General features: G+C 47.3%; 2 protein-coding genes and 1 long non-coding RNA gene across 3 annotated transcripts; 2 read left to right on the forward strand and 1 right to left on the reverse strand.

The window, feature by feature from the left end:
• The first annotated feature begins 1646 nt into the window (after window positions 1-1646).
• On the forward strand, window positions 1647-5043 carry LOC135828831 (uncharacterized). The gene is made up of 2 exons (XR_010555756.1): window positions 1647-3757; window positions 4445-5043. It is a non-coding gene; the product is annotated as an uncharacterized LOC135828831 (long non-coding RNA).
• A 1595-nt stretch (window positions 5044-6638) lies between these two features.
• Window positions 6639-9862, forward strand: LOC135828825 (guanine nucleotide-binding protein G(I)/G(S)/G(O) subunit gamma-7-like). The gene is made up of 2 exons (XM_065341255.1): window positions 6639-6880; window positions 9307-9862. Exons 1-2 carry the CDS (start codon window positions 6783-6785, stop codon window positions 9410-9412), a joined length of 204 nt encoding a protein of 67 aa, XP_065197327.1. The 5' UTR covers window positions 6639-6782; the 3' UTR covers window positions 9413-9862.
• Window positions 9863-10044: 182 nt separating this feature from the next.
• Window positions 10045-21692, reverse strand: LOC135828816 (dyslexia-associated protein KIAA0319-like protein). The gene is made up of 14 exons (XM_065341248.1): window positions 21304-21692; window positions 19908-20189; window positions 18948-19628; window positions 17499-18371; window positions 17086-17224; window positions 16754-16908; window positions 16362-16522; window positions 15708-15846; window positions 14416-14492; window positions 13333-13421; window positions 12726-12991; window positions 12429-12519; window positions 11218-11324; window positions 10045-10661 (listed from the first exon to the last, which is right to left on the reverse strand). Exons 1-14 carry the CDS (start codon window positions 21356-21358, stop codon window positions 10513-10515), a joined length of 3264 nt encoding a protein of 1087 aa, XP_065197320.1. The 5' UTR covers window positions 21359-21692; the 3' UTR covers window positions 10045-10512.
• Window positions 21693-21727: the final 35 nt, after the last annotated feature.

The following is a 21727-nucleotide window of genomic DNA, read 5'->3' on the forward strand; positions in this document are numbered from 1 at the left end:
CAAGGAAACGTCCCTCAACAAGCGCACAGGGCTGGTGTCAAAGTGCCGACACGAATCGAAGTTCTACCTCTGCAACTTTATAACATAGCGCCCTTCCCGCATCAGTAGCACCCCGAGTTGGTGCCAACTCTCACCAAGCCCCAATGACAAGACTGGCGTTTTGCCTGTATTCTCCTCTGCCCTGCGGACCGGTAGCGCCTTGGCCGGTTTCATTATATCCCCACGCCACCCGCATAGCTGATCACTTGCACTGCCTTCATAATACCCTCATGCCACCCGCATAGTACTATACCACTGTGTTACACTGCCTTCGCGCTGAAACACTAGCATTGCATACATGCCATGGGATAACACACCCCCCCCCCCCCCCCCCCCCACCATCACCACATAACTCCGAGCGCCACTCTCTGATGAGTGATTTTCAGCATGAAACTCGTGAGTAGAGACTTGTAATCACTTTTTGTTCCACTGGATTTTCGTTTGTACATGTACCGGTGCATGTACGCCTCACAGCCGCTGGAGCACATTCGCTTGCTAAGTACTCCTCCCGGATCTGAAAGGCAGGAATCCACCAGGAGCTTCGGATCTTCCGAGAGGGTTGCCCGAGTTCTTCCCCGTGGGCTGGGCGGACTGAGCGTCATCGACCCTACCCTGCTCTGCAGTCAATACTCGTAAGGCCAGTCAGGGAAGAAGCCACTAGGATTTCCGCTGATACCCGGGCGGTATCCAGGTACATGTACTAGTATTGTAGTAATTGCTGAGGGGCATCGGTATCTCGCTGCGCCATTAGGCGCTCTTGACTGTATCCAGGAATATCTCCAGAAGAAGGCAGATTTGCGGTGCAAGGAGGTTGATGTGCTGTACTCTTTTGCCCTGTTCCAACCGCAAGGTGCATACATGTATGCAGCATTCACGCCTTGCCAATAGACATGATAGATGGACGACGTACCTCTGTCGGGATTAGAAGTAATCTCCGGAAGCCATGACACCCGTAGAGCATAATAATCATCATGGGCCACACTAAACTTCTACCGAACCGGACGGGACAACCTGTTGACATTGCTCTTGGCATCTCTTCCCAGTTTCCCCTATCGAGAAGGGGGTCTCGGACTCTCGGTATGCTCTAATCCCACGCACTGGGGATGGTGTATCGTTCTTCACGACCCGGCACCTCGCTATGGTCGAGAAAATCTCGGTTCAGTGCCCACATCTTGGAAATGCACTACTCGTAGTCACCGTCAGTCATCTGAAGACGAAGGACGGTACCGGTTAGGCATCGGCGGCTAATGCTCTTTTTTCACAGTATAATGCTTTTGGCAGTGCTCGATATTTCACGGCATAATGCCTGTTATAATGCTCCATTCACACTATAATGCTAGAGTGATATGTATATTTTCGAGCTATCTTGGGCAAATATGCACATGGAAAAGAAATGTATCCACAATTGGCTCATACTGAGATAAGGAAGTGTAGTTGCCAGTCCACTAGTCGACGACAACACGCAACTGTCGGAAGAGCGACGCAAGAGTGTCGGTACACTGTCTGTACAAGCCTCTTGTCATGTGAAAAGACGTGTAAAAAGTCTAAGACTTGTATTGTACCAAAATAGAACTGATAATGCTTTCTCTAGCCAAAAACGTCGAGACAGGCCTGCCCCTGAACAGCATTACATCGGTATTGGGTCGCTTATTCCGTTACAAAAGCCTGGCAAATCAAGGGGACCAGTCGCTCACCTACGGCCCGTGGTTTTACTCACAGCGCTCAGGAAGATTCTATCATTGATTGTGCTGCGGAGGATCAACAAGGACGTCAACAACTTCGTTGCACACACACAGAGTGGTTTCCGCCCCAGCAGAAGCACCACAGATGTTGTGTGGTCATACCGATGGTTGGCGGCTCGATGCCAACGCTATCGCTGTGCGCTGGATATCCTAGGCATTGATATGTCAAAAGCGTTTGACTGTATAAGCAGGCCACGGCTCATCTCGGTGCTGGGATCGTTCTTGCAGCCGGATGAAATCCGAATGATCAGTTACCTCCTCCAGGACACCGTACTGCGGGTTGTACTCCCATCCGCTAAGGGCCCGTCATTCCCCACTCTCCGCGGCACACCCCAAGGTGACTCGTTGTCTCCTGTTCTTTTCATTGTGTACCTTGAGGGTGCGCTGCGTGATGTCCGGCCTCTTCTTCTACCACGTCCCCCTGCCGATATCTCCCTGGGGTTACCAACTGAAACTGCCTACGCCGACGATGTGGATTTCGTGACTACTGATGGTGAGAGGCTGAGGACCCTCCTTCCAACCATATCCAACAAGCTCCTCGAATGGGATTTGAAAGTGAATGAGACCAAAACAGAGCACACGCACATCGAACGGCACACTGATCGCATCGAGGAGGAGTGGCGAACCACCAAGAAACTCGGGTTCCTATTAGGTGATGCCGAGGATATGCTACGGCGACAGCAACTGGCAACTGGTTGCCTTTGGTAAACTCTGGACGCTGTGGATCCGTAGGTCGCTAGTTTCGGAGGATCTCCGCATCCGGCTCTATAATGCCTTTGTACTCCCTGTACTCTGCTACAATTGTGCAACATGGGCACCAACGAAACAGCAGCTGAGCCGTATTGAGGCCTTCCACCGAAAACAGCTGCGGGCGCTAATCGGCATTGTGTTCCCGAATCGGATTAGGAACGAGAGGCTCTATGAGCGTACCGGCGCGGTTCCTCTCTACTCGGCATTATCATCTTGAGAGCTAGGTGGAGGCTCTTTGGGCACGTCCTCCGGCTCCCGGCTGACTCCCCACCATCACTGGCCATGGGAGCGTACTTCGCAGAGCCTCGTCCAGCGGGCTGGAGGGGACGACCAAGACACACACTACCAACGCTACTACAAGATGATGCCAAGCGGATTGGACTTTCCTTGTCAAGCAAAGTCGATCTGGAGGCGTTCCGTGCCCTTGCTGCTGACCGAAGCGGTTGGGTGGGCATCTGTGCCCGAGTGGTGTCGGCACCCTGGTTTTTGTCTTCTTTTCGCATATTTCTTCTTTTTCTGAAACTGTTATGGTCTTTTGTATCTATTCGAAGTGGCTTATGCGAACATCTTTGGCTGGTTTGCTTGATTTGCATGCCCATTAAAGGGGCACTCCGGCTTCATTTTCGACGCCGAGTTTTCGATGGCAAGACGAAGGTAGGTGAAAGAGAAGACCCCTCGAACAAGAACGAGTCTCCAGAAGCGATCGAGTCGAGCGGGAAGACGACTTTTGAATTTCGCCGAGCGAGCGCTGATGACGTAATGAGGGATTAGCTTGCCGGTGGAAATGCACCTACGCACATACATTTCACATACTTTTTGGCCAATTTTCAATCGAAGAGGAGGTTGTTTTCTATGTTCTCCCAACGTTGTGAGCGATCCCGTCTTCTATACCCTTCCAGGTATCCTGAGGGTCCTCCAGAGGAGAATTTATCTCCAGCAAAGCGTTGTTGATCCGCTAAATTCGTCTCGAGACATATTCACCCAGTACAGATACCGGTAAATGTAGAATGTTGAATCTGTGATAATTGTTGACGATGGAGAGAGAGGCTAATAGCCGCTGTCGCAGGGAGAGTGAAGCTGCTGGAAGTAACAACGGGGAGCCCGTTAGCATCACATGAGCACCCAGACTTCAAAGCAGCTTGACCAAATCGGAGGGTGCTGACTATTTCCCTCGTTGTGTATCGTGAATATTACACCAACATGAATTACTACACGTACGTATGCTGGTGAGTTTTTCTTGTTTTTGTTCGTACACTAGTACCCATGGCATGGCATGCTATGGCCTGGAGTTCTCTTTAGCAAATTCCTATTCCCTGGCGTTTTCCAAATTTCCGTGTAGTACTACTGAATGCGCGATCACTGTATTCCGATTTGGGTAGATGTGGGTAAAAACATTCTATTTTCCAAATAGAGCGTTGGTAGAGAAATGGTTGCCCAAATACAACAAAATTGATTCTAAAGTTCTACAACTTGTACTAAAATCCAGTCGAAGTAAAAATGATTCTTCATGACAGTTGGGGTCAATGAAATCTGATCCAGGCATGAAGAATGGTGACGCCTGCCACCCCAAGAACGAATGCCCATTTGGTGGGGGATATCATAGTACTCGAAGCGGTGCGCGTTTCAGTGTGGCATTAGGAAGTTTTACATGATCTCTGGTCAATGCAACATACGATAGCCATCATGAATTGCAGGCCTCGAACGCAACTCAGACCAGAATTGGCAGTTCCCTAAGTTAGATGCTTTATAATTCCATGCCCCCCCCCCCCCCCCCAGCTGTAGTTATAGAGGTTTTTGCACATTATAGTTATAGTCGATAGGTTCATACTGATGACCACAAACAACGGCAGTTCAAACTTCAAATTGTTCATGAGCTGAGAGATTTCTCTTCACTATTTCTGTTGTGCACACAGGTCTGTCCAATATGCATTGACCGCAGTGGGTATGGTTTCTGCTCTGAGAAGGGAATCGCTGGAGCCACAGTCCAGCTAAACAGGCTTGCAAGAAAGAGAGAGGAGCCATCTTGTCAAGGCTGATACCTGATGTGTACCGACAGAATTCTCACGAGATACCTCACAGACTACGTCTGGTGTATACTTCATAGTACTCCTTCGACTACTGTTTAGAATCAAGTCGACGGAAACAACTCGACTTCAAACGAGCCGTCGATTAGACAAACAAAGCCTTCTCTTATATAATTGATCACTTTGACAACTCATGACCTATTCCTAACGATTGCCACCGCTTATAAAGGTGTGGAGTGCTGTTTGGAATGTGCTCACAATCTCAATAATTCAGTGCTCTAATTATTTGTACAATGTGTTGGAAATTATTCCATTTTTCCTTCCATAAATGTTGTATCCACGGATAATCCACAGTGTTGCAAAGTTTCAGAGTTCTCAGGGTATCAAGCAAATTATTCCAAATACAGTGAAATTGCTAGTGGACATTATAGCGTTACTTGTAGTTCCCTGGTCCTTTTCTTTGCTGTAAATTAATCATTGGCCCTCTATCTGAGTCCAACAGTGAAATTGTTAGTTCATATTGAGTGGGTATATGGGAGGGGAGGGTGAAAATATTTCTATACAAGGGACCTGCAACTGTAATGCCATAGAAAAATAGCTGGCAAATATGTAGAAAACAGAAATGCATGTTCCCATCATTGTGCATGGACGGGCGCAGCAGGCCGAAGCTATCAGCCAGAACAGGACTATTTTACAATCACCTACAGATATTTGCGCTACTCCAGTATTCGCCGTGAGCTGTCCCATTCCACACTGGTTCATGCCACCATTATTTCTGGTATACCGGTAGTATCCATGTGCATAATTCCAAGACCATGTCGGATTCTTCTGTAATTTTTGCCGCGGCAAAAGTACATAGCAATGCTTGACTCGGTCACTGGGGCTGTCAAACTTCCCATCACAAATGAACTTCAATTTCTCTTCTGTTACAAGTATATGTACAGTACTGCCCATGACTTGGCCATGCTTCATCCACAGCTGGGCGAAGAATGTGGCGTTGAATTCCATAGCACACCTTCTTGCTGCCATGCAGAAGTATGTTGAGAAGTGAATATATTTTTTACTGAAAGACAACAGCCACTGAAGAGGATAGCAGCAGGCTTGGGTGAATTTCCTGCAGGTACACGTTGTTTGTAGGTCCACTGGCCGGTCTCCATATCGTCAAGTTCAGAAATCACCTGTACTTCACATCTTGTGGAAGGGATCCTGATCGAATAGTTTCCTGATCATAAAATTCACTAAAACGGCGAGACAAATAGTCTGTACTCCCCGATTCCGTCAAGCTGCTTTGAAGTCTGGGTGCTCATGTGATGCTAACGGGCTCCCCGTTGTTACTTCCAGCAGCTTCACTCTCCCTGCGACAGCGGCTATTAGCCTCTCTCTCCATCGTCAACAATTATCACAGATTCAACATTCTACATTTACCGGTATCTGTACTGGGTGAATATGTCTCGAGACGAATTTAGCGGATCAACAACGCTTTGCTGGAGATAAATTCTCCTCTGGAGGACCCTCAGGATACCTGGAAGGGTATAGAAGACGGGATCGCTCACAACGTTGGGAGAACATAGAAAACAACCTCCTCTTCGATTGAAAATTGGCCAAAAAGTATGTGAAATGTATGTGCGTAGGTGCATTTCCACCGGCAAGCTAATCCCTCATTACGTCATCAGCGCTCGCTCGGCGAAATTCAAAAGTCGTCTTCCCGCTCGACTCGATCGCTTCTGGAGACTCGTTCTTGTTCGAGGGGTCTTCTCTTTCACCTACCTTCGTCTTGCCATCGAAAACTCGGCGTCGAAAATGAAGCCGGAGTGCCCCTTTAATGCAGCTGCAGCCTGCAGGCCATGCTGATGTCTACGCGAACAAGCACATAATAATAATAATAGCCAAAAACATGCCACCTAATGCCGAGCACTCAGCGGCTACTTCTTCAAACACCCATATCCCCATTGAAATGGAATGAAAAAAATGGAAATGGAAAGAAAAAAAAGTTGTGTACAAAATCGGGCTGGTTTGGAAATCATGCGCGGTACTGCCGGTAGTACAGTGTCAGACTGGAGGCATCAGTCAGATCCACGCCAGCTACGCTGTCCCGGCCACTGCTCTTCGCCAGTTTCGGAGAGAGTTTGTATTTGATTTTGAGTGCTTGAAGTAGGTGAACTGGCAGTCTCCCCGTAGTGAACGTCTTTGGTTGCTGTTGGAAAGGAGTGGGTGGAAGTTTGCCACAATGTCTTCAGCGGCAGTTCAATCAGCGCGGAAGTCTGTGGAGCAGCTTCGCAGCGAAGCGGGAATCTCAAGAATGAAAGTCTCGCAAGCTGCTCAAGAGTAAGTTGTTGAGTTTGAATGTTTTTCTCTCGCAACACTGAAGAGTTACAGGATGTTCGCTCCCACCGTCTCTTTGCACTTCGTATCATTTCTCTGTTTCTGCTATCGTTCTCACTGCTTGACTTCCATCAGTAGTACTCCCGTTGTTTTGGTACTAATCCTCGTAAATAGATTGCGGGTGTTCTCAAACAACTTATTTTTGTCAATCCTTCGCATTGCAGCTCTTGCTGCTGCAGCTTACATTCGGGTCATGATTGACATGAAGTGAACGGTGCAGTTGCCCTTCGCTTCCAGTAGTGTTTTTTCTGTGTATAACGCGAAGGCTAGGCTTCGGTTGCTAAAAAAAGTCTGCGGATTTTGAGGCAATACAGTCGTAATCCTTGAATCTGTGAATGTGCGAATAAATAGAATGGCTTGAAAGCTCCGTACATGTATTTTCGAAAGCTTTGTCGTAGATCTACGACCTAAACTGTAGTCGGATGCACCATACTACTGTATGATGCACGATCACTGATAGAGAATGAAGCACAGTATTACTCGTATTGAGCACATACACCGGAGTGTACAATTCCGGGAGAATGAGCCCGGTGCGAAGTAGTTTTAAATCCATTTTTTTCTTCGTGTCACAGTGACTCACTCGCCTTTGCTGCATCTCACACCGGTGTGAAGTTGTGAACCCGGTTCACGTTTAACGGGGTGCAGCGTAAGAAGCGACAAGGCGCTCATGACGCCGATTGACGGTGTCCATGGATACGGCGATGTGCCGTCCGTCACCGCCCATCCTCTTTTCAGTACTTATGCAATCAGCGGATGATGTGCGCAGTGGTGCATCAGCAAGCACCCGATCTCGAGGAACGCAATGCGTAAAAATGCATCACTCTCTCTCTCTCTCTCTCTCTCTCTCTCTCTCTCTCTCTCTCTCTCTCTCTCTCTCTCTCTCTCTCTCTCTCTCTGCAAAAAAAGGCCACTGACGAATACTGTAGAGGCAGAAAATTCCGTCGGTCAATAATTTCGTCCAACTCCAAAGAAAAGGAGTTCGTCCGGTTGAAAATTTCGTCCATGGATCATAAGAGTATAGAAAAGCTGGGCAAATCGACATTTGATTCAGTCCAAAAGCTCCTTGGACGAAAAAGACGAAATTAAATTCCAGACGAATATTTCTGCTTATACAGTATTACAGTGTACACTGAGATCTGTTATCTGGTTGGTAAATTTCAGTCTAGTAGTGTAGTTTTCAGTGAGTGTGAGGTCCTTTCGCGTTCAAGCTTCACACCGACACTACAGTCTAGTCTACATGGGATGGCCGCTCATTATCATCTTTCAGTCCGTTGTTGTGTTGGCCTGTTATGCCGGGCACCTGTACCGTGGTAGTAGGCTGCGGCAACCGCTGTGCATAAAGCATACTTCTCCACCGACTCCCCGTGCAGGTAGAATGCCATGCCGCTAGGGTTTCTGCGACCAACCGGACTGAGATTAGGGACTAGTGAGAATACTGTAGAACGGGTAATTTTAGCGACGTAAAAACCCTAGCGAATTTAGCGATTGACTCATTTTCGCTAAAGTTTCAAGTCGTTAATCCGTTGAGACATTAATAGTGCACTGGTGATCCGTGAGTAAAATCGCTAAAATAAAACGTCGCTAACCGGTTGACAATGGGAAAACGCTAAAATTAATAGTCGCTAAAATTACCCGTTCTACAGTAGTGCCCTCTGCTGGGAGCGTTTGGTGTGAATTCATTCCGGAGATGCTGCCGGCTTCTTTGCCGCCAAGATAACAACTGAACTTTGCCGTTCTCCTGCCCCTGAGACTCTACTGGGGGTCGAGAAAGCAAAGCCATGAAAATACGTGTAGCAGCAGCTACTGACTTCCGCCACCCGTAGGCGTGACGTCATGAACGGTCAGCTTGGTGAAAAACGGTAGTGTACTGTCACTTCTGTCACTCCTGTGCCATTGTCAGTGTGGCCGGGTAGTTTTCAACCAAAGTCAGATTTTTCTCTAGAAGCCAATGAATAGCAATCTTCATCTTGTGCAGGTGGGCAGGGTACTGTGAAGCGACAAAACTTTCGCGGCGCGCAAATTTAACGTTTTCATAAATTGTGCTGGTTCACGATTCTGTATCTTCAGTCGGATCTTGTACTGTCTACAATCAATGTACAGAGAGGTTTGCTGCGATTTATATTCGCGAATGTGCGATGGTCGCGAAAATAGCGAAATTTTCTCACTTTACACTATGTACTCTTGCTGGAGAGCTGCACATGCAGGCTTCTGTTGAGTTAGTAAGGAGTCTACTTGGGTATCGACTTTCATTGTTGTGAAACTTTGACTGATGAACACTGCATATGTATGTGTCTTTGCCATGGTCATTATTCTCTCTCATTCTGTGTGTCTGTCTGGGTGTGTCTGTCTGCATTTGATTATTTGTGCAGCTTGGTAGGATATTGCACAACGCACCAGGTGAATGACCCGTTGCTTGTTGGAATTCCTAACAACGAGAACCCCTTCAAGGAGAAGGTCAACTGTCTAATTCTCTGATATCTCCATCTTTCACTTTGCTGCCTGGTAAGGCGTTCACATCTGGTTCGTTCACTCTCTTCTGTTGCTGCCTTCTCGCAGTTCAGTGTCTTACCGCTTGCTTCTCTCTATTCTGCTGCCTTTGCTTCACTCTGCAATGCCCTGCATGATCTTTTCTTCTGCTCACTGGCTATTAGGCATGCTTGCATTCATGACTTTGAAAACATTCCGTCACCAGCATGCAACACATTCCAGTAGTCGTCAATACTGTAGCTGATTCCAGAGTCTGGGACTGGAGACCTCTTGTCATCTATTTCACTTTATTCTGTTGTTTCGTCTCTCTTTCTTACGACAGCACGCTTTTGCCAGCTGTTATGGGTGGGCCCTCTTCTCTTTTAGTGTGCTGACTTCCTTCTGCTGCCCTCCTGGCAGTTAAAGTACCATACTTGTAATCATATGCGTCCACCGCAACTGCATGTCTGCTGGTGTGTGTGTGGGTATGTACGTTGGTAATGAAAAAAACTGTACTAAACCGAGATTATGCATGGTTGCACAGCCCAACGAGTACCGTGTTTTGAACTATTTTCTGGAGTATAAGCCGCACCCAGATTTTAAAGCGCGGCTTATACGCTGGAAATACGGTAAAACTGCCGTCTCTGTTCAATGCTGTAATGCTTATCCATAGTGCGATGGTCGCTGTTTCAAATTCTTCTAAACAGCCTAAAAATCTAAACATGTACTACAGATAATCAAAGAAATGTGACGTATAATAATGTTTAAAAAATGCAATGGCAAAGAAATGTGACGCACACTTTTGATTTGAAAATTAAACAGCCAACTTCTGGGCAAAATATTTTATGTGTGATCGAGGTCTGTAGACAAAGAGTTTTATCATGATAATGCTGAATGGGGGCAATTTTGGTCTGCTCAATGACAATGGAACATAATAGGACAAGACTAGATCATGCAGTAAGCTCTCATGGCCAAGGCAAACTCAAGGAAGTCAAAAACCAGTCCTAAAATGGTTGGCAGTTTGGGAAGAAAAAAAGAGAAACAAAAAAAAACACTCAGATATAATCAAGGAAATTGAAAGCAGGTGGGCAAACCATGTGAGGGCATCCCTAGGTCTCCTTATGGTTCTGTAGTTTGCCGTTTGATCCTTCGTGGGCTTTGCGCGTCTTGGAGTTTCCATCCATCCTTACAAGACTCGTGGTATCAAAGAGTAGATCTTCTGAGCCTGAGTCATTCTGCAGTTGGCCACGACTATGAGCTATAATCAGCAAAGTAGAAGACAAAAGACTCTTACTACTAGACTAGCATACAGATCACATGAATATTGTAACATCTAAGTTATCACATGCCATCTTTAAAAAATAAATAAATTCGACGGGGTTCGCGTACCGGGCAGCGCAGGTCAAGAACAAGGAGTCGTTACTTCCTGGTCAAGAACCACCTGCCCCCCCCCCCCCCCCCATCTTTTAACACCAAAAAGATGATTCCATCCTGGATCGATTTTTTCATTGACGACCGCCCCACACCTGCCCTCTCCAACCGAACTCGATGCGTTGCCACAGCACATACCATCAGCAAAGCGGCACATCCATTGGTTCTCAGTTCCTTCATACACCATATTGTAAATCGTTAGAACTATTTGGTACCATGGTATACATCATACGGTGGTCATCTATCTATCTCACTACGACAAAGCATCGGCAGCATCATTCAATACAAAGCCAGCACTTTCAAGTGGAGCAAGTGAGCGAGTATCAGCATAGGTATTAGGTACGCTCAGCACACAGTGTGCTGAATGCTGTACTTGCACATACCTTGCGACAAAATAGCAAGAGACGTATCCTCCTCCGACTCAGCCCTCTTCAAAACGGAATAGCCTTTCTTCCCTTTGGCACGCAGCTTGATCCGATTCAAAGTACACCTGTCCACACACACACACGCACAGGTTTCATCATATACTGGATGATACACCATCAGACTAGACCTGATCAGACGATCTAATGGTCAAGCGCAGGGAGTATTTTTATTACTCCCTGGTCAAGCGCATAAAGCTGACAACAGGAAGTGTACTCTCCTTGTAGCAGAAAGGGTTTTGCCCCGGGTTATTGAGTGCTACCATTACTACGAGTACAAGTAATACTAGTATACTAGACACTACAGGTCACCTAAAGAATTTCCTTACTCAGAGTCAGGGGCTTTTACAGATTTACAGTTTTTGTTCTTGGTCGTCAACCTACCGGTACGCATGTTCACTGCAACGTGTAGAAAACAGGGCTGTATACTGGGGACAGGTCATCTCTGGCTATAGGGGTGGCAATTTTTTTAAAGATTTTTACTATGAACACAGCCCTACTGGGATACACGTGGATGACAACATAAAACAAGACAAAGGGGATGCAGGGACGACGTGCCGATGTACTGAGAGCAACTTGACCGACCAGAGGTCTCGGTGATCAGGCATCGTAAATGGGGAAAAAGGGGGATGTGGTGTTGCGGAAGACGACACCAGCACAAACAGAAGAGGGTACCACGCTCTGCAAGGTCAAGTAGCGAAAATAATAGCTTGGGGCTAAAATAGTAAAACAGGGGGCAAGGAGACAAGAAACCTATTACAGATAGCAATTTGTGATTCATTGTGATGAAGATTTCTGAAGATATTTACATGAGAACGACGTTAAATCTACTGTTGTGTCTTGTATAAAAGCCTGTCTTGTATAGAAGCCTGTTTTGAATACAAGCCTGATTTCTAAGATACACTGTCAGCGCATACGCCTGGTTTTAGTATTGCCATGCATAGAGATAGGTGGTTTGAATAGAAGCCTAGCACTGACACTGGCTTATACGGCCGTAAGCACCTGCTTTTATAGGCGACATTACGGTATACATAGTGTTCCCCTGGCGCCGTGGTATGAATGCGTTCACCTTATTGCCGTATCTAGAATTGGTGCTAAATGAAGAAAAGAAGATCACGACGCCCAGATTGTCCAGGTAAGACGCACACCAACGTTTCTCAATGCTCACTTACCGACTGTAGGCATGGTACACACCGTAGCACAGGAGCACGGCCGCTACGAGTATCGCCATGTTTACTATAGCAACGTAAAGTAGGTTCCAGTCTAGCACAGGACAAGCAGCAGCAGGAGTACATGTGCAGAGGGCAAGCAAATTCAGGCTAGGCAAACTCAAGGCGAGCACCTCTAGACAGTGACTGAGTGAGATTGCTTACGGTAGTGGTGATACAAGGTGCTGTTGGTGGCACAACTGCAGAGTACAATATTCACAAACAGGACCGGTGTGATCAGGCAACTTGGGTTAAACTCACCACAGTTAGGCGTCCTGTCGCCAAAGTGCGCCTTGAAGGGATTCTGCAACCAGAGCGTGTCACAGATGCACTGCTTGGAGAGTGGCTCACACGTGCCATGGTTGGAGCAGTTGTTCAGGCAGTAAAACGTGTTGATGCGTTCCACTGTTACCGAGGATTTCTTGACGTTCACGTTCAGTGAGTCCTGGGACGCGCGCAGCTGACTGACGGCAGATTCAGCGGTCCAGTCCTCTTTTTCATCGACGATGTGCAGTACAATGGTTACCCTGTGAAAACGCATGCATATGCACACGCACACACACACACACACACACACACACACACACACACACACACGCAAACAAGTACACACAATTATACAATACTGCACTATTAAAGGTGCAAAGAAGACAAAATATAACCAGTGGCATTGAACTATGCCACACGCTCCACAGGCTACACATATTACTATGGAACTACTTCAGCGCAAAACAAGAAACCAGACAGGGTGAAGTCAAACAATACGGAGTTTGAAAATACAGCTCACACTAATAACAACAAATTCTACTGCTAAGGAGTCCCAACTGAAAATTCTACGAGCCACTATCCAAGGCAAAAATGACCTTACTTTCCAAGACGCGAGTCAATTGCATACACCTTAACAGGTGAGCTTGACCCATAGCCCAATGCATTTGCCACATTATGAAGAAGAATGTCCTGCACATATAAACACACACACACACACACACACACACACAGCACATGCATACACGAAACGCAGACATGATGAAGGATTGATCCACACTCTCCAGGAAGCTACGGGCAACGAAAACCAGACGCAACAGGCCTGTTTCTATGAATCAAGACCAATATAGAGCTCATTCATAGCTGAGAAAGGAAGAACAAGAGTGAAACAAGAAGCACCCCCTTTAAACAAGAACAGTGTAAGGAGTGTGAGGAAAGTCTCGCCACAGTGGCAATATGTTGTCACAACATCAAGTGTGACAAGTGTGAAAAGAGAGGTGGCAAGCTACAAGTCTCCACCATGCTAATTACCAGATACGAGAAGAGAAAGCATAAAACACCGCCACTGTTGCGTGAATCGAATTGCCGCCAGTTGCACGCAGTGAATACTCACAGCAGCAAGGCTACATTTCAAACAGGACGTACATGTACAGCACTAGACTACTACTTATAGTGCAAAACTCCTGTTCCCCCCAGTGAATACTCACACCGGCAACAACACATTCAAATCCATACATAGAGTATTAGACTACTTGTGTAAAGAGTACGCGCTGTTTGTACTTAGTAGCATTCAGATTCATACTCAGCATAGGAATACGAATTAGCGACATCTGAGGTGACACTCGCGCCCAAGTCTGCTACTGGGAGGGGGTGACACTGGAAGATTTCCTCGCTGAAATACGCACTATGTAAGTGAAACACTCACATCTATACTGCAATCCCAGCGACTCGTTGCCAGCATTCCTACATGCAGTAGAGGAATTTGCCAGCAAGTAAGCTGTGAATGCATGACTACTGTTCACTGACAAAGTTCATAGCACAGCCTGCGCACCCTGAGGAAAATAGACTAAACTTGACGTGTTGAAGCGAGAATGAGCTTGCACTGCTGGCTAGGAGAGCAGACAGGATATCGTGTGTGCATGGGAGACAGCCACTCGGACAACACACACATGTGCATAGAAAATACCTTCTCGTTCTCTGTGAAGTCAGACGCCGCTTCCTTGAGTTCGATCTCGAAGAGGCTACCGTGGAGCGAGAAAGCAGCTGTAACAGAAACATAGTCAAACAATTTAAGGCCAGTCCTGGCCACACACGTCGTAATAGCAGAATGGTTACATACATGCATACGCGTACACACAACGGGGCGTGCTGGGCCTACTAGTATTTATGCTAAGTTGCCGGAAGGTCTGCCCTATTTCATGTCCTACTTCCTGCAGATATGTTTTCTGTAGAGAGTAAGACGATCGCACAGCTAATTCCTGCCTTTTCTTCACTATAAGCTTCCATAGCCATACTCAGACTATTCCATGTTCGTACTTGGATGTAGATGCGTTCGTTTTCGTTTTCTACAAGAGCGGTAAATTCTGCTTTCCTCTACCGGCTCTATCAGGTTTGCAACTGATATAAGTTGATTGACATTGGAACAGGTGCGGGATTTCAGTGTATGCATAGAAATGGACCTAGTTTCAACGAAATGTCATACATTCCGATGACTGTACTTAAAATGTGCTAATACATGAAATATACTGACTATGCATTGATGATCTACTGAAACGGGTAGATCTGCCTTTGTGCACTTCCATCTACCGCCTTTTTTCTTCCTCTTCTTTTGTTCAAAAACTATTCTACAATTACAGTTAGCCACACTTGAAAGCATCCCAAGTCACTCTCTTACTGAACTGGAAAAAAAGATAAAATATTTGGACAACATTCTGCTGCACGAAGTCTCGTTTCCTTTTGGAAATAAGCGATGTGAGTCGAATATATCATGAAATAAGTTGCACACAAGGGTTGCTCAGACCCGCAGGGACGGAGTCATAATATTTCCACTCATCACAGGAGTAGAATGGTGCTCAGAAGACCCCCCCCCCCCCCAGCAGTCCAGCCCAACGGACAGCTTATGGGTTGGTCCCGTACTGGTTATGTCCCAGCACTGCATGGGACTGCAGAACAGACGTCAGTATGCCAGGTGACACTTGTCACATCCAACATTGTTCAGTTTCATGACCTTACTAGTTAGTACTACTAAGTTACTAGTACTGTATCTAGCTGATGCACAATGCACAGCACAGTGCACAGCACAATGTACAGCACAGTGCACAGCACAATGTACAGAAACATGTACAGCATAACCCTGGCTAAAGAAATGCCTCTCCCTGTATGATTGGCAGTGCACATGAAAAGCTGCTCCATGATCGTACAGAGCTGCAGTCACCAGCAGGCACATCACACCAACACGGACACAGACGAGCAGCATACCTGGCAAAACCACCACTCGAGCCGTGGATATGCTGCTCTTGCGGAAAGTGTCGAACACTTCAAGCTGGAACCTGTAGGTGCCTTCCACCAGATTGGACAGTTTGAGCATGGGCGAGTGAGCGGAGCCATTGGCAACATCCTAAGCACAGCAAACGCAACCACCCACACAAAAAAGTCACAGAACGCATGACACATGCCGTACGAGTGACCCACATATATTGTAGTGCGATGACGTAGCAACATGACGAGCTCAGTTCAATATACGCAGAGTGCGTGGTACAATCAAGCGTTCCACACCACCATCCAGGCTATCGGAGTGTAGAGAGAGAGAGAGAGAGAGAGAGAGAGAGAGAGAGAGAGAGAGAGAGAGAGAGGAGAGAGAGAGAGAGAGAGAGAGAGAGAGGAGAGAGAGGAGAGAGGAGAGAGAGAGAGAGAGAGAGAGAGAAAGAGAGAGAGAGAGAGAGAGAGAGAGAGAGAAAGAGAGAGAGAGAGAGAGAGAGAGAGAGAGAGAGAGAGAGAGAAAGAGAGAGAGAGAGAGAGAGAAAGAGAGAGAGAGAGAGAGAGTACGAGTACAACACAATCATACACACTCCTTCAAGAATCCTTGTGACAAGAACAGCAGGCTGCGATGTCAAGCCGTGTACGAGTACATACCCCCACAGCTGGACTGTCCGAGGAGCGGGTCCACAGCCAGCGGTTGATCCCGTCGTCGCTGTCACTTGACCCGCTACCATCCAGCATTGCCATGTGATTGGGCAAGCGAATGGTCACATCACCGCCGGCATTGGCCACAGGTGCCTTGTTGATATCAGCCGCTGCCAACAGTAGAACAAGCAGGAAAGTAAGCGAAGAGCCATGCTCAATACAAGTGCTAGTGGGTGTGGACATACAGCATGAAGTAACACACACTGAAGGGACAAAAAGAAGCAAGTACTATCACACATAGGTAGAGGTGAAGGTGGCATTAAACCGGGGTAGGCTATGTCAACGGGGAAAAGAGTAGAGGTCTGCTCGAGAGATTCCTTCTGGTTTGAATGGTCTCTTACCATTCTGAATGGTCAGCGTGATGTCGCTTGATGCCGCCTTGCCCTGGCTGCTCTTAGCAGTGAGTGTGAAGATGTACTGTCCGGCTATCATCGTGTCAACTTTAGGAAACAGCGTTGTATTGCCAGACAAGCGTGACTTATCGCCAACTGGGGCCCTGGCAGTAGCAACAATAGCAGCAGCAGCAGTAGCAACGCCATCATCGACCACATAGTGCAGCACAACAGAACGAACACGACACGTTCAAACAACTTGAGACTAAAAAATATCTATATAGAGGAATGAGATGACACATGACAACTAGGGGTAGGGGGTAGTTCTTCATGGTATTTACCTTTTCTTGATCCACCTGTAGGTACAACCCACGCAGCCGTCCCCTTTATCCTCCAGCCATGCATGTCCCTCCAGTGTCATAGAACGAGCCGGCGAGGACATGTCATTGCCAGCATCTACATGCGGAGGTTTGTCATTGGCTGCACAGAACGACACATTGAAGCACTAGACAGTGGGTAAACAAGGCGCACAGAACAAACCAATACAGAGCAGCCATGGACGGGGTGAACAACTCACAACACAATGCGACACAAACACAGCAGCAGCAGCAGCAGCAGCAAGGCTACAGCAGTCCAATCGTTCCACACCTCTAACCTGCTTTGACAACGAAAAAGAGACATTGCTGGGACACAATGCAACATAACACACAGCAGCAGCAGCAGCAGCAAGGCACCAGTAGTCCACACCCCTAACCTGGTTTGACTACAAAAGAGACGGTGCTGGACGAGGATTGACCGTGCGTGTCGGTGACAGTGAGCTGAAACACATAATCGCCATCCCGTAGACCGGTGAGATGTAGGTAAGCCGATGACGAACCACTCTGATCGTAACCCAGCGGGCCTTTCAGGTTCTTCCAGATGTAGCTCTTGATGCCCTTGTCGTCCGTACTGGCATTGCCATTCAGCCACACACTGTCTGTGGGTAGCTGGATGATCTGGGGCTCACCGGCTAGAGCAACGGGCGGATCATCGCGCTCTCGCAGTACGGTGATGTTGACAGTGGCCGAGTCCTCCGCACCGTTCGAGTCGCTCACAATCACCTGCAGCTGATAGTCGCCGACGCTCAGGTCGTGCAGCTTCAGCACAGAGTTGTCCGTGTCGTCGTAGTCGGTCAGACGCCGGCCGATGGGCCAGGAGAGCTCCCTCCAGTGGTAGTTGAGCGTCTTGTCAAACTCATCGTGACTCTGCGAGGCATCCAGTACCACCGAGCTGAGCGGGTACTGCACAGTGACAGATGCTGGATTGACACTGGCCACTGGTGGTTGATTTACGCGTGGCTTGGGGAAGACGGTGATGTTGAGACCGTCTTCGTAAATAGCCCCGTCTGGACCGTGCACCTTCAAATGAACATGGTACACGCCAACCACCAAGTCGGACAAAATGGCTGCCTTCGAATGAGGGCTGTCAATTTGACCAGTACTCGGCCCGCTGACGAACGTCCAATCAAATTCAAACTTGGCAGCTTCTTCAGGCTCCGGAGCTGGAAAGATAGTAGCAAGTATCTGGACAGTGTTCTTGGGCAGGGTAATGCTGCGATTCTTTCCAGCGGTCACTACAGGATGAACAACTAAAACACAGGGAAAGAAGACATACAGCACAATTGGAATAGTGTCACTACTACCAAGAACTGGCAGACGGCAGTAGAAGAAGGTATAACAGATTGGCTCGATGAGGTCCCTGCAATCTAACTTGCCATGCAAGAGAAACAGCAGTAAAGACATACCTATTTGCAGACACGGTCTTCCAAGTTTGTAAACACGCTAGCTGGGAAAGCAGCATCTCTCTGCACCACACTAACAATTAATACTAGTAATCCACTTGGGCCAAGTATCTGCGCACCACGCAGTGCAGCAAATTTGCAGCTGAGGCTGAACACGGATGGGCAGGCATGACAATTTACTACTACTCACCAGGCAATAATAATGGCAGGCATCGCTTCATTTAAAAGACGAGACATTGCTCGGCTTGAGCAAGAAAAGCACAGGCCACATTAGCTATGCCGGTACTACAGACAGGAACAAAACACCGCTATACACATACCCGGTCATGACAATGGTGAAAGGACAATGCAGGACCGTGTTCTATAGTAGCACCAACGTGCCAAGTCACAACAGAACTCAGAAGTTACTTGTAGTTACCATACCTGGTACAAGGCTCTCTGTCCGTGGCGGTGCTGTTGTTGGTGCTGTTGATACAGGTTCTGATGAATGAAGTTCCGTGTGTGCAATGGATTCACTAGGACGTGTTGAGTTTAGAACTGGACCAGTTGCCGAAATTGTTGTGGCTGCAGTTGTTTGGATGGTGGTCACCGTATCAGCATTGGTTTGTGAAGTTGCATGCGCAGATGCTCCAATTGTAGACGCTGGTGTTGACGCTGACAATGGTGGTGATTCAGGCGCAGATGTGAATGCTAATGTGGGCAAAGATGGTGATGAAACCTTATTGCTGGCTACGTTCACAGTAGCGGTCATGGGTATACTTTGTCCCTGTTCTGGCTCCTTCACCTGCTGCTGATTTTGCTCCTGTACTGTAGATACTTCACTCGACGGCACACTGGTGCGATGAATTGTGTTTGAGGGAGAGACATCCGCAGTGGATGGCAAGGACGTATGCGGGATGGACACAACAGAGTCTGACGTCGGCGGTACCGTCGTTGTCACTACACCAGTGCCGCGTAGCCGCCTTCCAGATTCCTTCGCCCGAGTACAGACACCTGCCTCGGACCTCAGGGAGGCTTCATCACATTCGCACGATTCTGATTCAGAGCACACTTCATTCCGACCACAGCCACTGGCGGTTGCAAAGTTGCACGGGATGGAGTGCACTGGGCAATGGTAACAACAGCCACATCGGCAGCAGCAGCACACAGTGGAAGTAAGAGGAGAACACAATCCAGTAGGGAAATAGAAGCCGCCGTACAAAGAAATAGAATGGATCTAGAAACTCAAGGTCATGCTACACAACCAATTCCTCTGGAAGGATTAAACGACCGGAAGAATTATTCAACAGGCAGACCGGAGACACCCACCCACTCTGAATCTGAATGCAGTGGAAAAGAAAGCAGCCAAAACTAATTGGAGCGAGAACACGGATTGTTACTCACCACCTGACTGGACAGGGAAAATGAGCACCGCACTCGCGTGGCCAATATCTTTCTTGTAGGTGCACGGCGGTGACGGGTCAGCCGGAGTGCACGTCAGTCGAACGCACGTCCCGTTGCGAGCATACGCCATGGTGCACCTTTCCTGGCAACATAGCCGACTGCAGGCCTCCACCGATACGCCCTTGTTCACCTGTGCACGCGACGTCACTAGCCGAGACACCAGCGGCCGATAGCCAGGCACTACCGTTGTGTGGCGGCACGCATCTTCAGAGCCCGATGGATCTTCACACACGCACATGATCACAAGGCACAACGGTCAACAATGCTAAGGCCACGAAAACAGAGCAGGAGCGCAATGTTCGCACATCCGAATCTCTTACAATAGAGGCTGCCACCAAAGTGGCTTCCCAACTCGACAATCTTTACGACACGAAACGGACTCCGAACACACATCCTAGTAAAACCAACATACTGAATAAGATAGGACCAATGAGAATGAACTGGATAGAGTAAACTTCACACATCAAGAGTCCCGAACACCCCAGAGTAGCAGCCCTGATCTCTGTGCTATAGAATTTCTTCTCAGCATGTTGTTTCCATCAAGTAGTGATAGCAGGCTTTGTGTGGATACAAGAGTGGTAGCGTATGGTAGATTAAGAAGGCAATACATGCATGCGAAGCACCATGCATAATTTTTTCGAAGCCTCCACAAAAAGCACCTGAAACTCCAAATCGAAGTCGATAGCGGCATGAAAGTCAAATTGACTGCCAAACTGCAGTTCAAGTCATGTACTACAGCCTAGTACAGGAAGTGCTGCTACAGCTGTGCCGGACCCCAAGTGCAGCATTGTATACGACAGGGGTATGGACTCTTGAATACATGTATATTCTTCTCAGTCATTGTTTTAACTGCGGTGTCCCAAGCGGTCCCTGCTGGCACTATTATACTTCCACGCTCATTTCGTCACCACTTGTCCATACCTGTTCTATGAGAACCATGAGCAACATATTGAGTCAATGGCGTAGTGCTAGGAAATATTAAAATTACAAATTAATGCCTTTCATTGCGATTTTACGGTCAGTTGATCCACAGCAGCTGTTCACAATTTTATGAGCTTTTCGATACAAAGAGCAATACCATAGCTATGGATCATGGACCAGTACACATTTTTTTGAGAATAATTTTTTTGAATGAAACCAACACAGCCAACACATTAGAGGCCATCATTTTTCATCACGCTGGCATTTGTGATACAATACTTATAACCAGTAACAAGAGTTCATAACAATGTACTCTTGCCAGTACCAATATGCACCAATAGTTGGCAATACAGAGCGAGAAGTATTCATCGTATAATATTCACGGAAAGAAATTGTTGAAAGAATCCGGCCTTACCTAACTCAATGACAAGAAGCAGAACAGAGAGAGCTATATACCTCAGAGCTTCCATCACAAGCTACCTGAACAGCTGCTCTCGCAACTATATTCGGCATCTGTTCAATACTGATGAAGAGTAGGATACATGCATGTACTACCGGCAAGTACTTCCAAAAGTACTACTACTACAATCATGTACCTGTCTCTTCTTTGCAACCTGGCTTTGGCCACCTGCGGCGAGAATATCACTGCAAAGCAATCTACGGATATTTCGTTGGGAAGCGTAGCAACTGGGAGTAAAGGATCAATGCAATCATTGTTCTACCTAAACAACTCAAGCCAGATTTCCATTATTCAGCGGCAGCACACAACCCGATATCTCTCCGCGTTCGATAACTAATTACTTACTTCGATTCGATGTCAGCAAGAGACACGTGTGTCA

This window comes from Sycon ciliatum, chromosome 1, assembly GCF_964019385.1.
Source record: "Sycon ciliatum chromosome 1, ocSycCili1.1, whole genome shotgun sequence".
Taxonomy (NCBI): domain Eukaryota; kingdom Metazoa; phylum Porifera; class Calcarea; order Leucosolenida; family Sycettidae; genus Sycon; species Sycon ciliatum.

Coding starts and splice junctions, on each gene's coding strand:
- LOC135828816 (XM_065341248.1), bottom strand. CDS start 21,358: ATGGAAGCTCTGAGGTATATAGCTCTCTCTGTTCTGCTTCTTGTCATT. Junction 19,629..19,907: donor TTTCCCTGTCCAGTCAGGTG/GTGAGTAACAAT, acceptor ACCATTGCCCAG/TGCACTCCATCCCGTGCAAC. Junction 12,992..13,332: donor ATTGACTCGCGTCTTGGAAA/GTAAGGTCATTT, acceptor GCGTTTTCACAG/GGTAACCATTGTACTGCACA.
- LOC135828825 (XM_065341255.1), top strand. CDS start 6,783: ATGTCTTCAGCGGCAGTTCAATCAGCGCGGAAGTCTGTGGAGCAGCTT. Junction 6,881..9,306: donor GTCTCGCAAGCTGCTCAAGA/GTAAGTTGTTGA, acceptor TTATTTGTGCAG/CTTGGTAGGATATTGCACAA.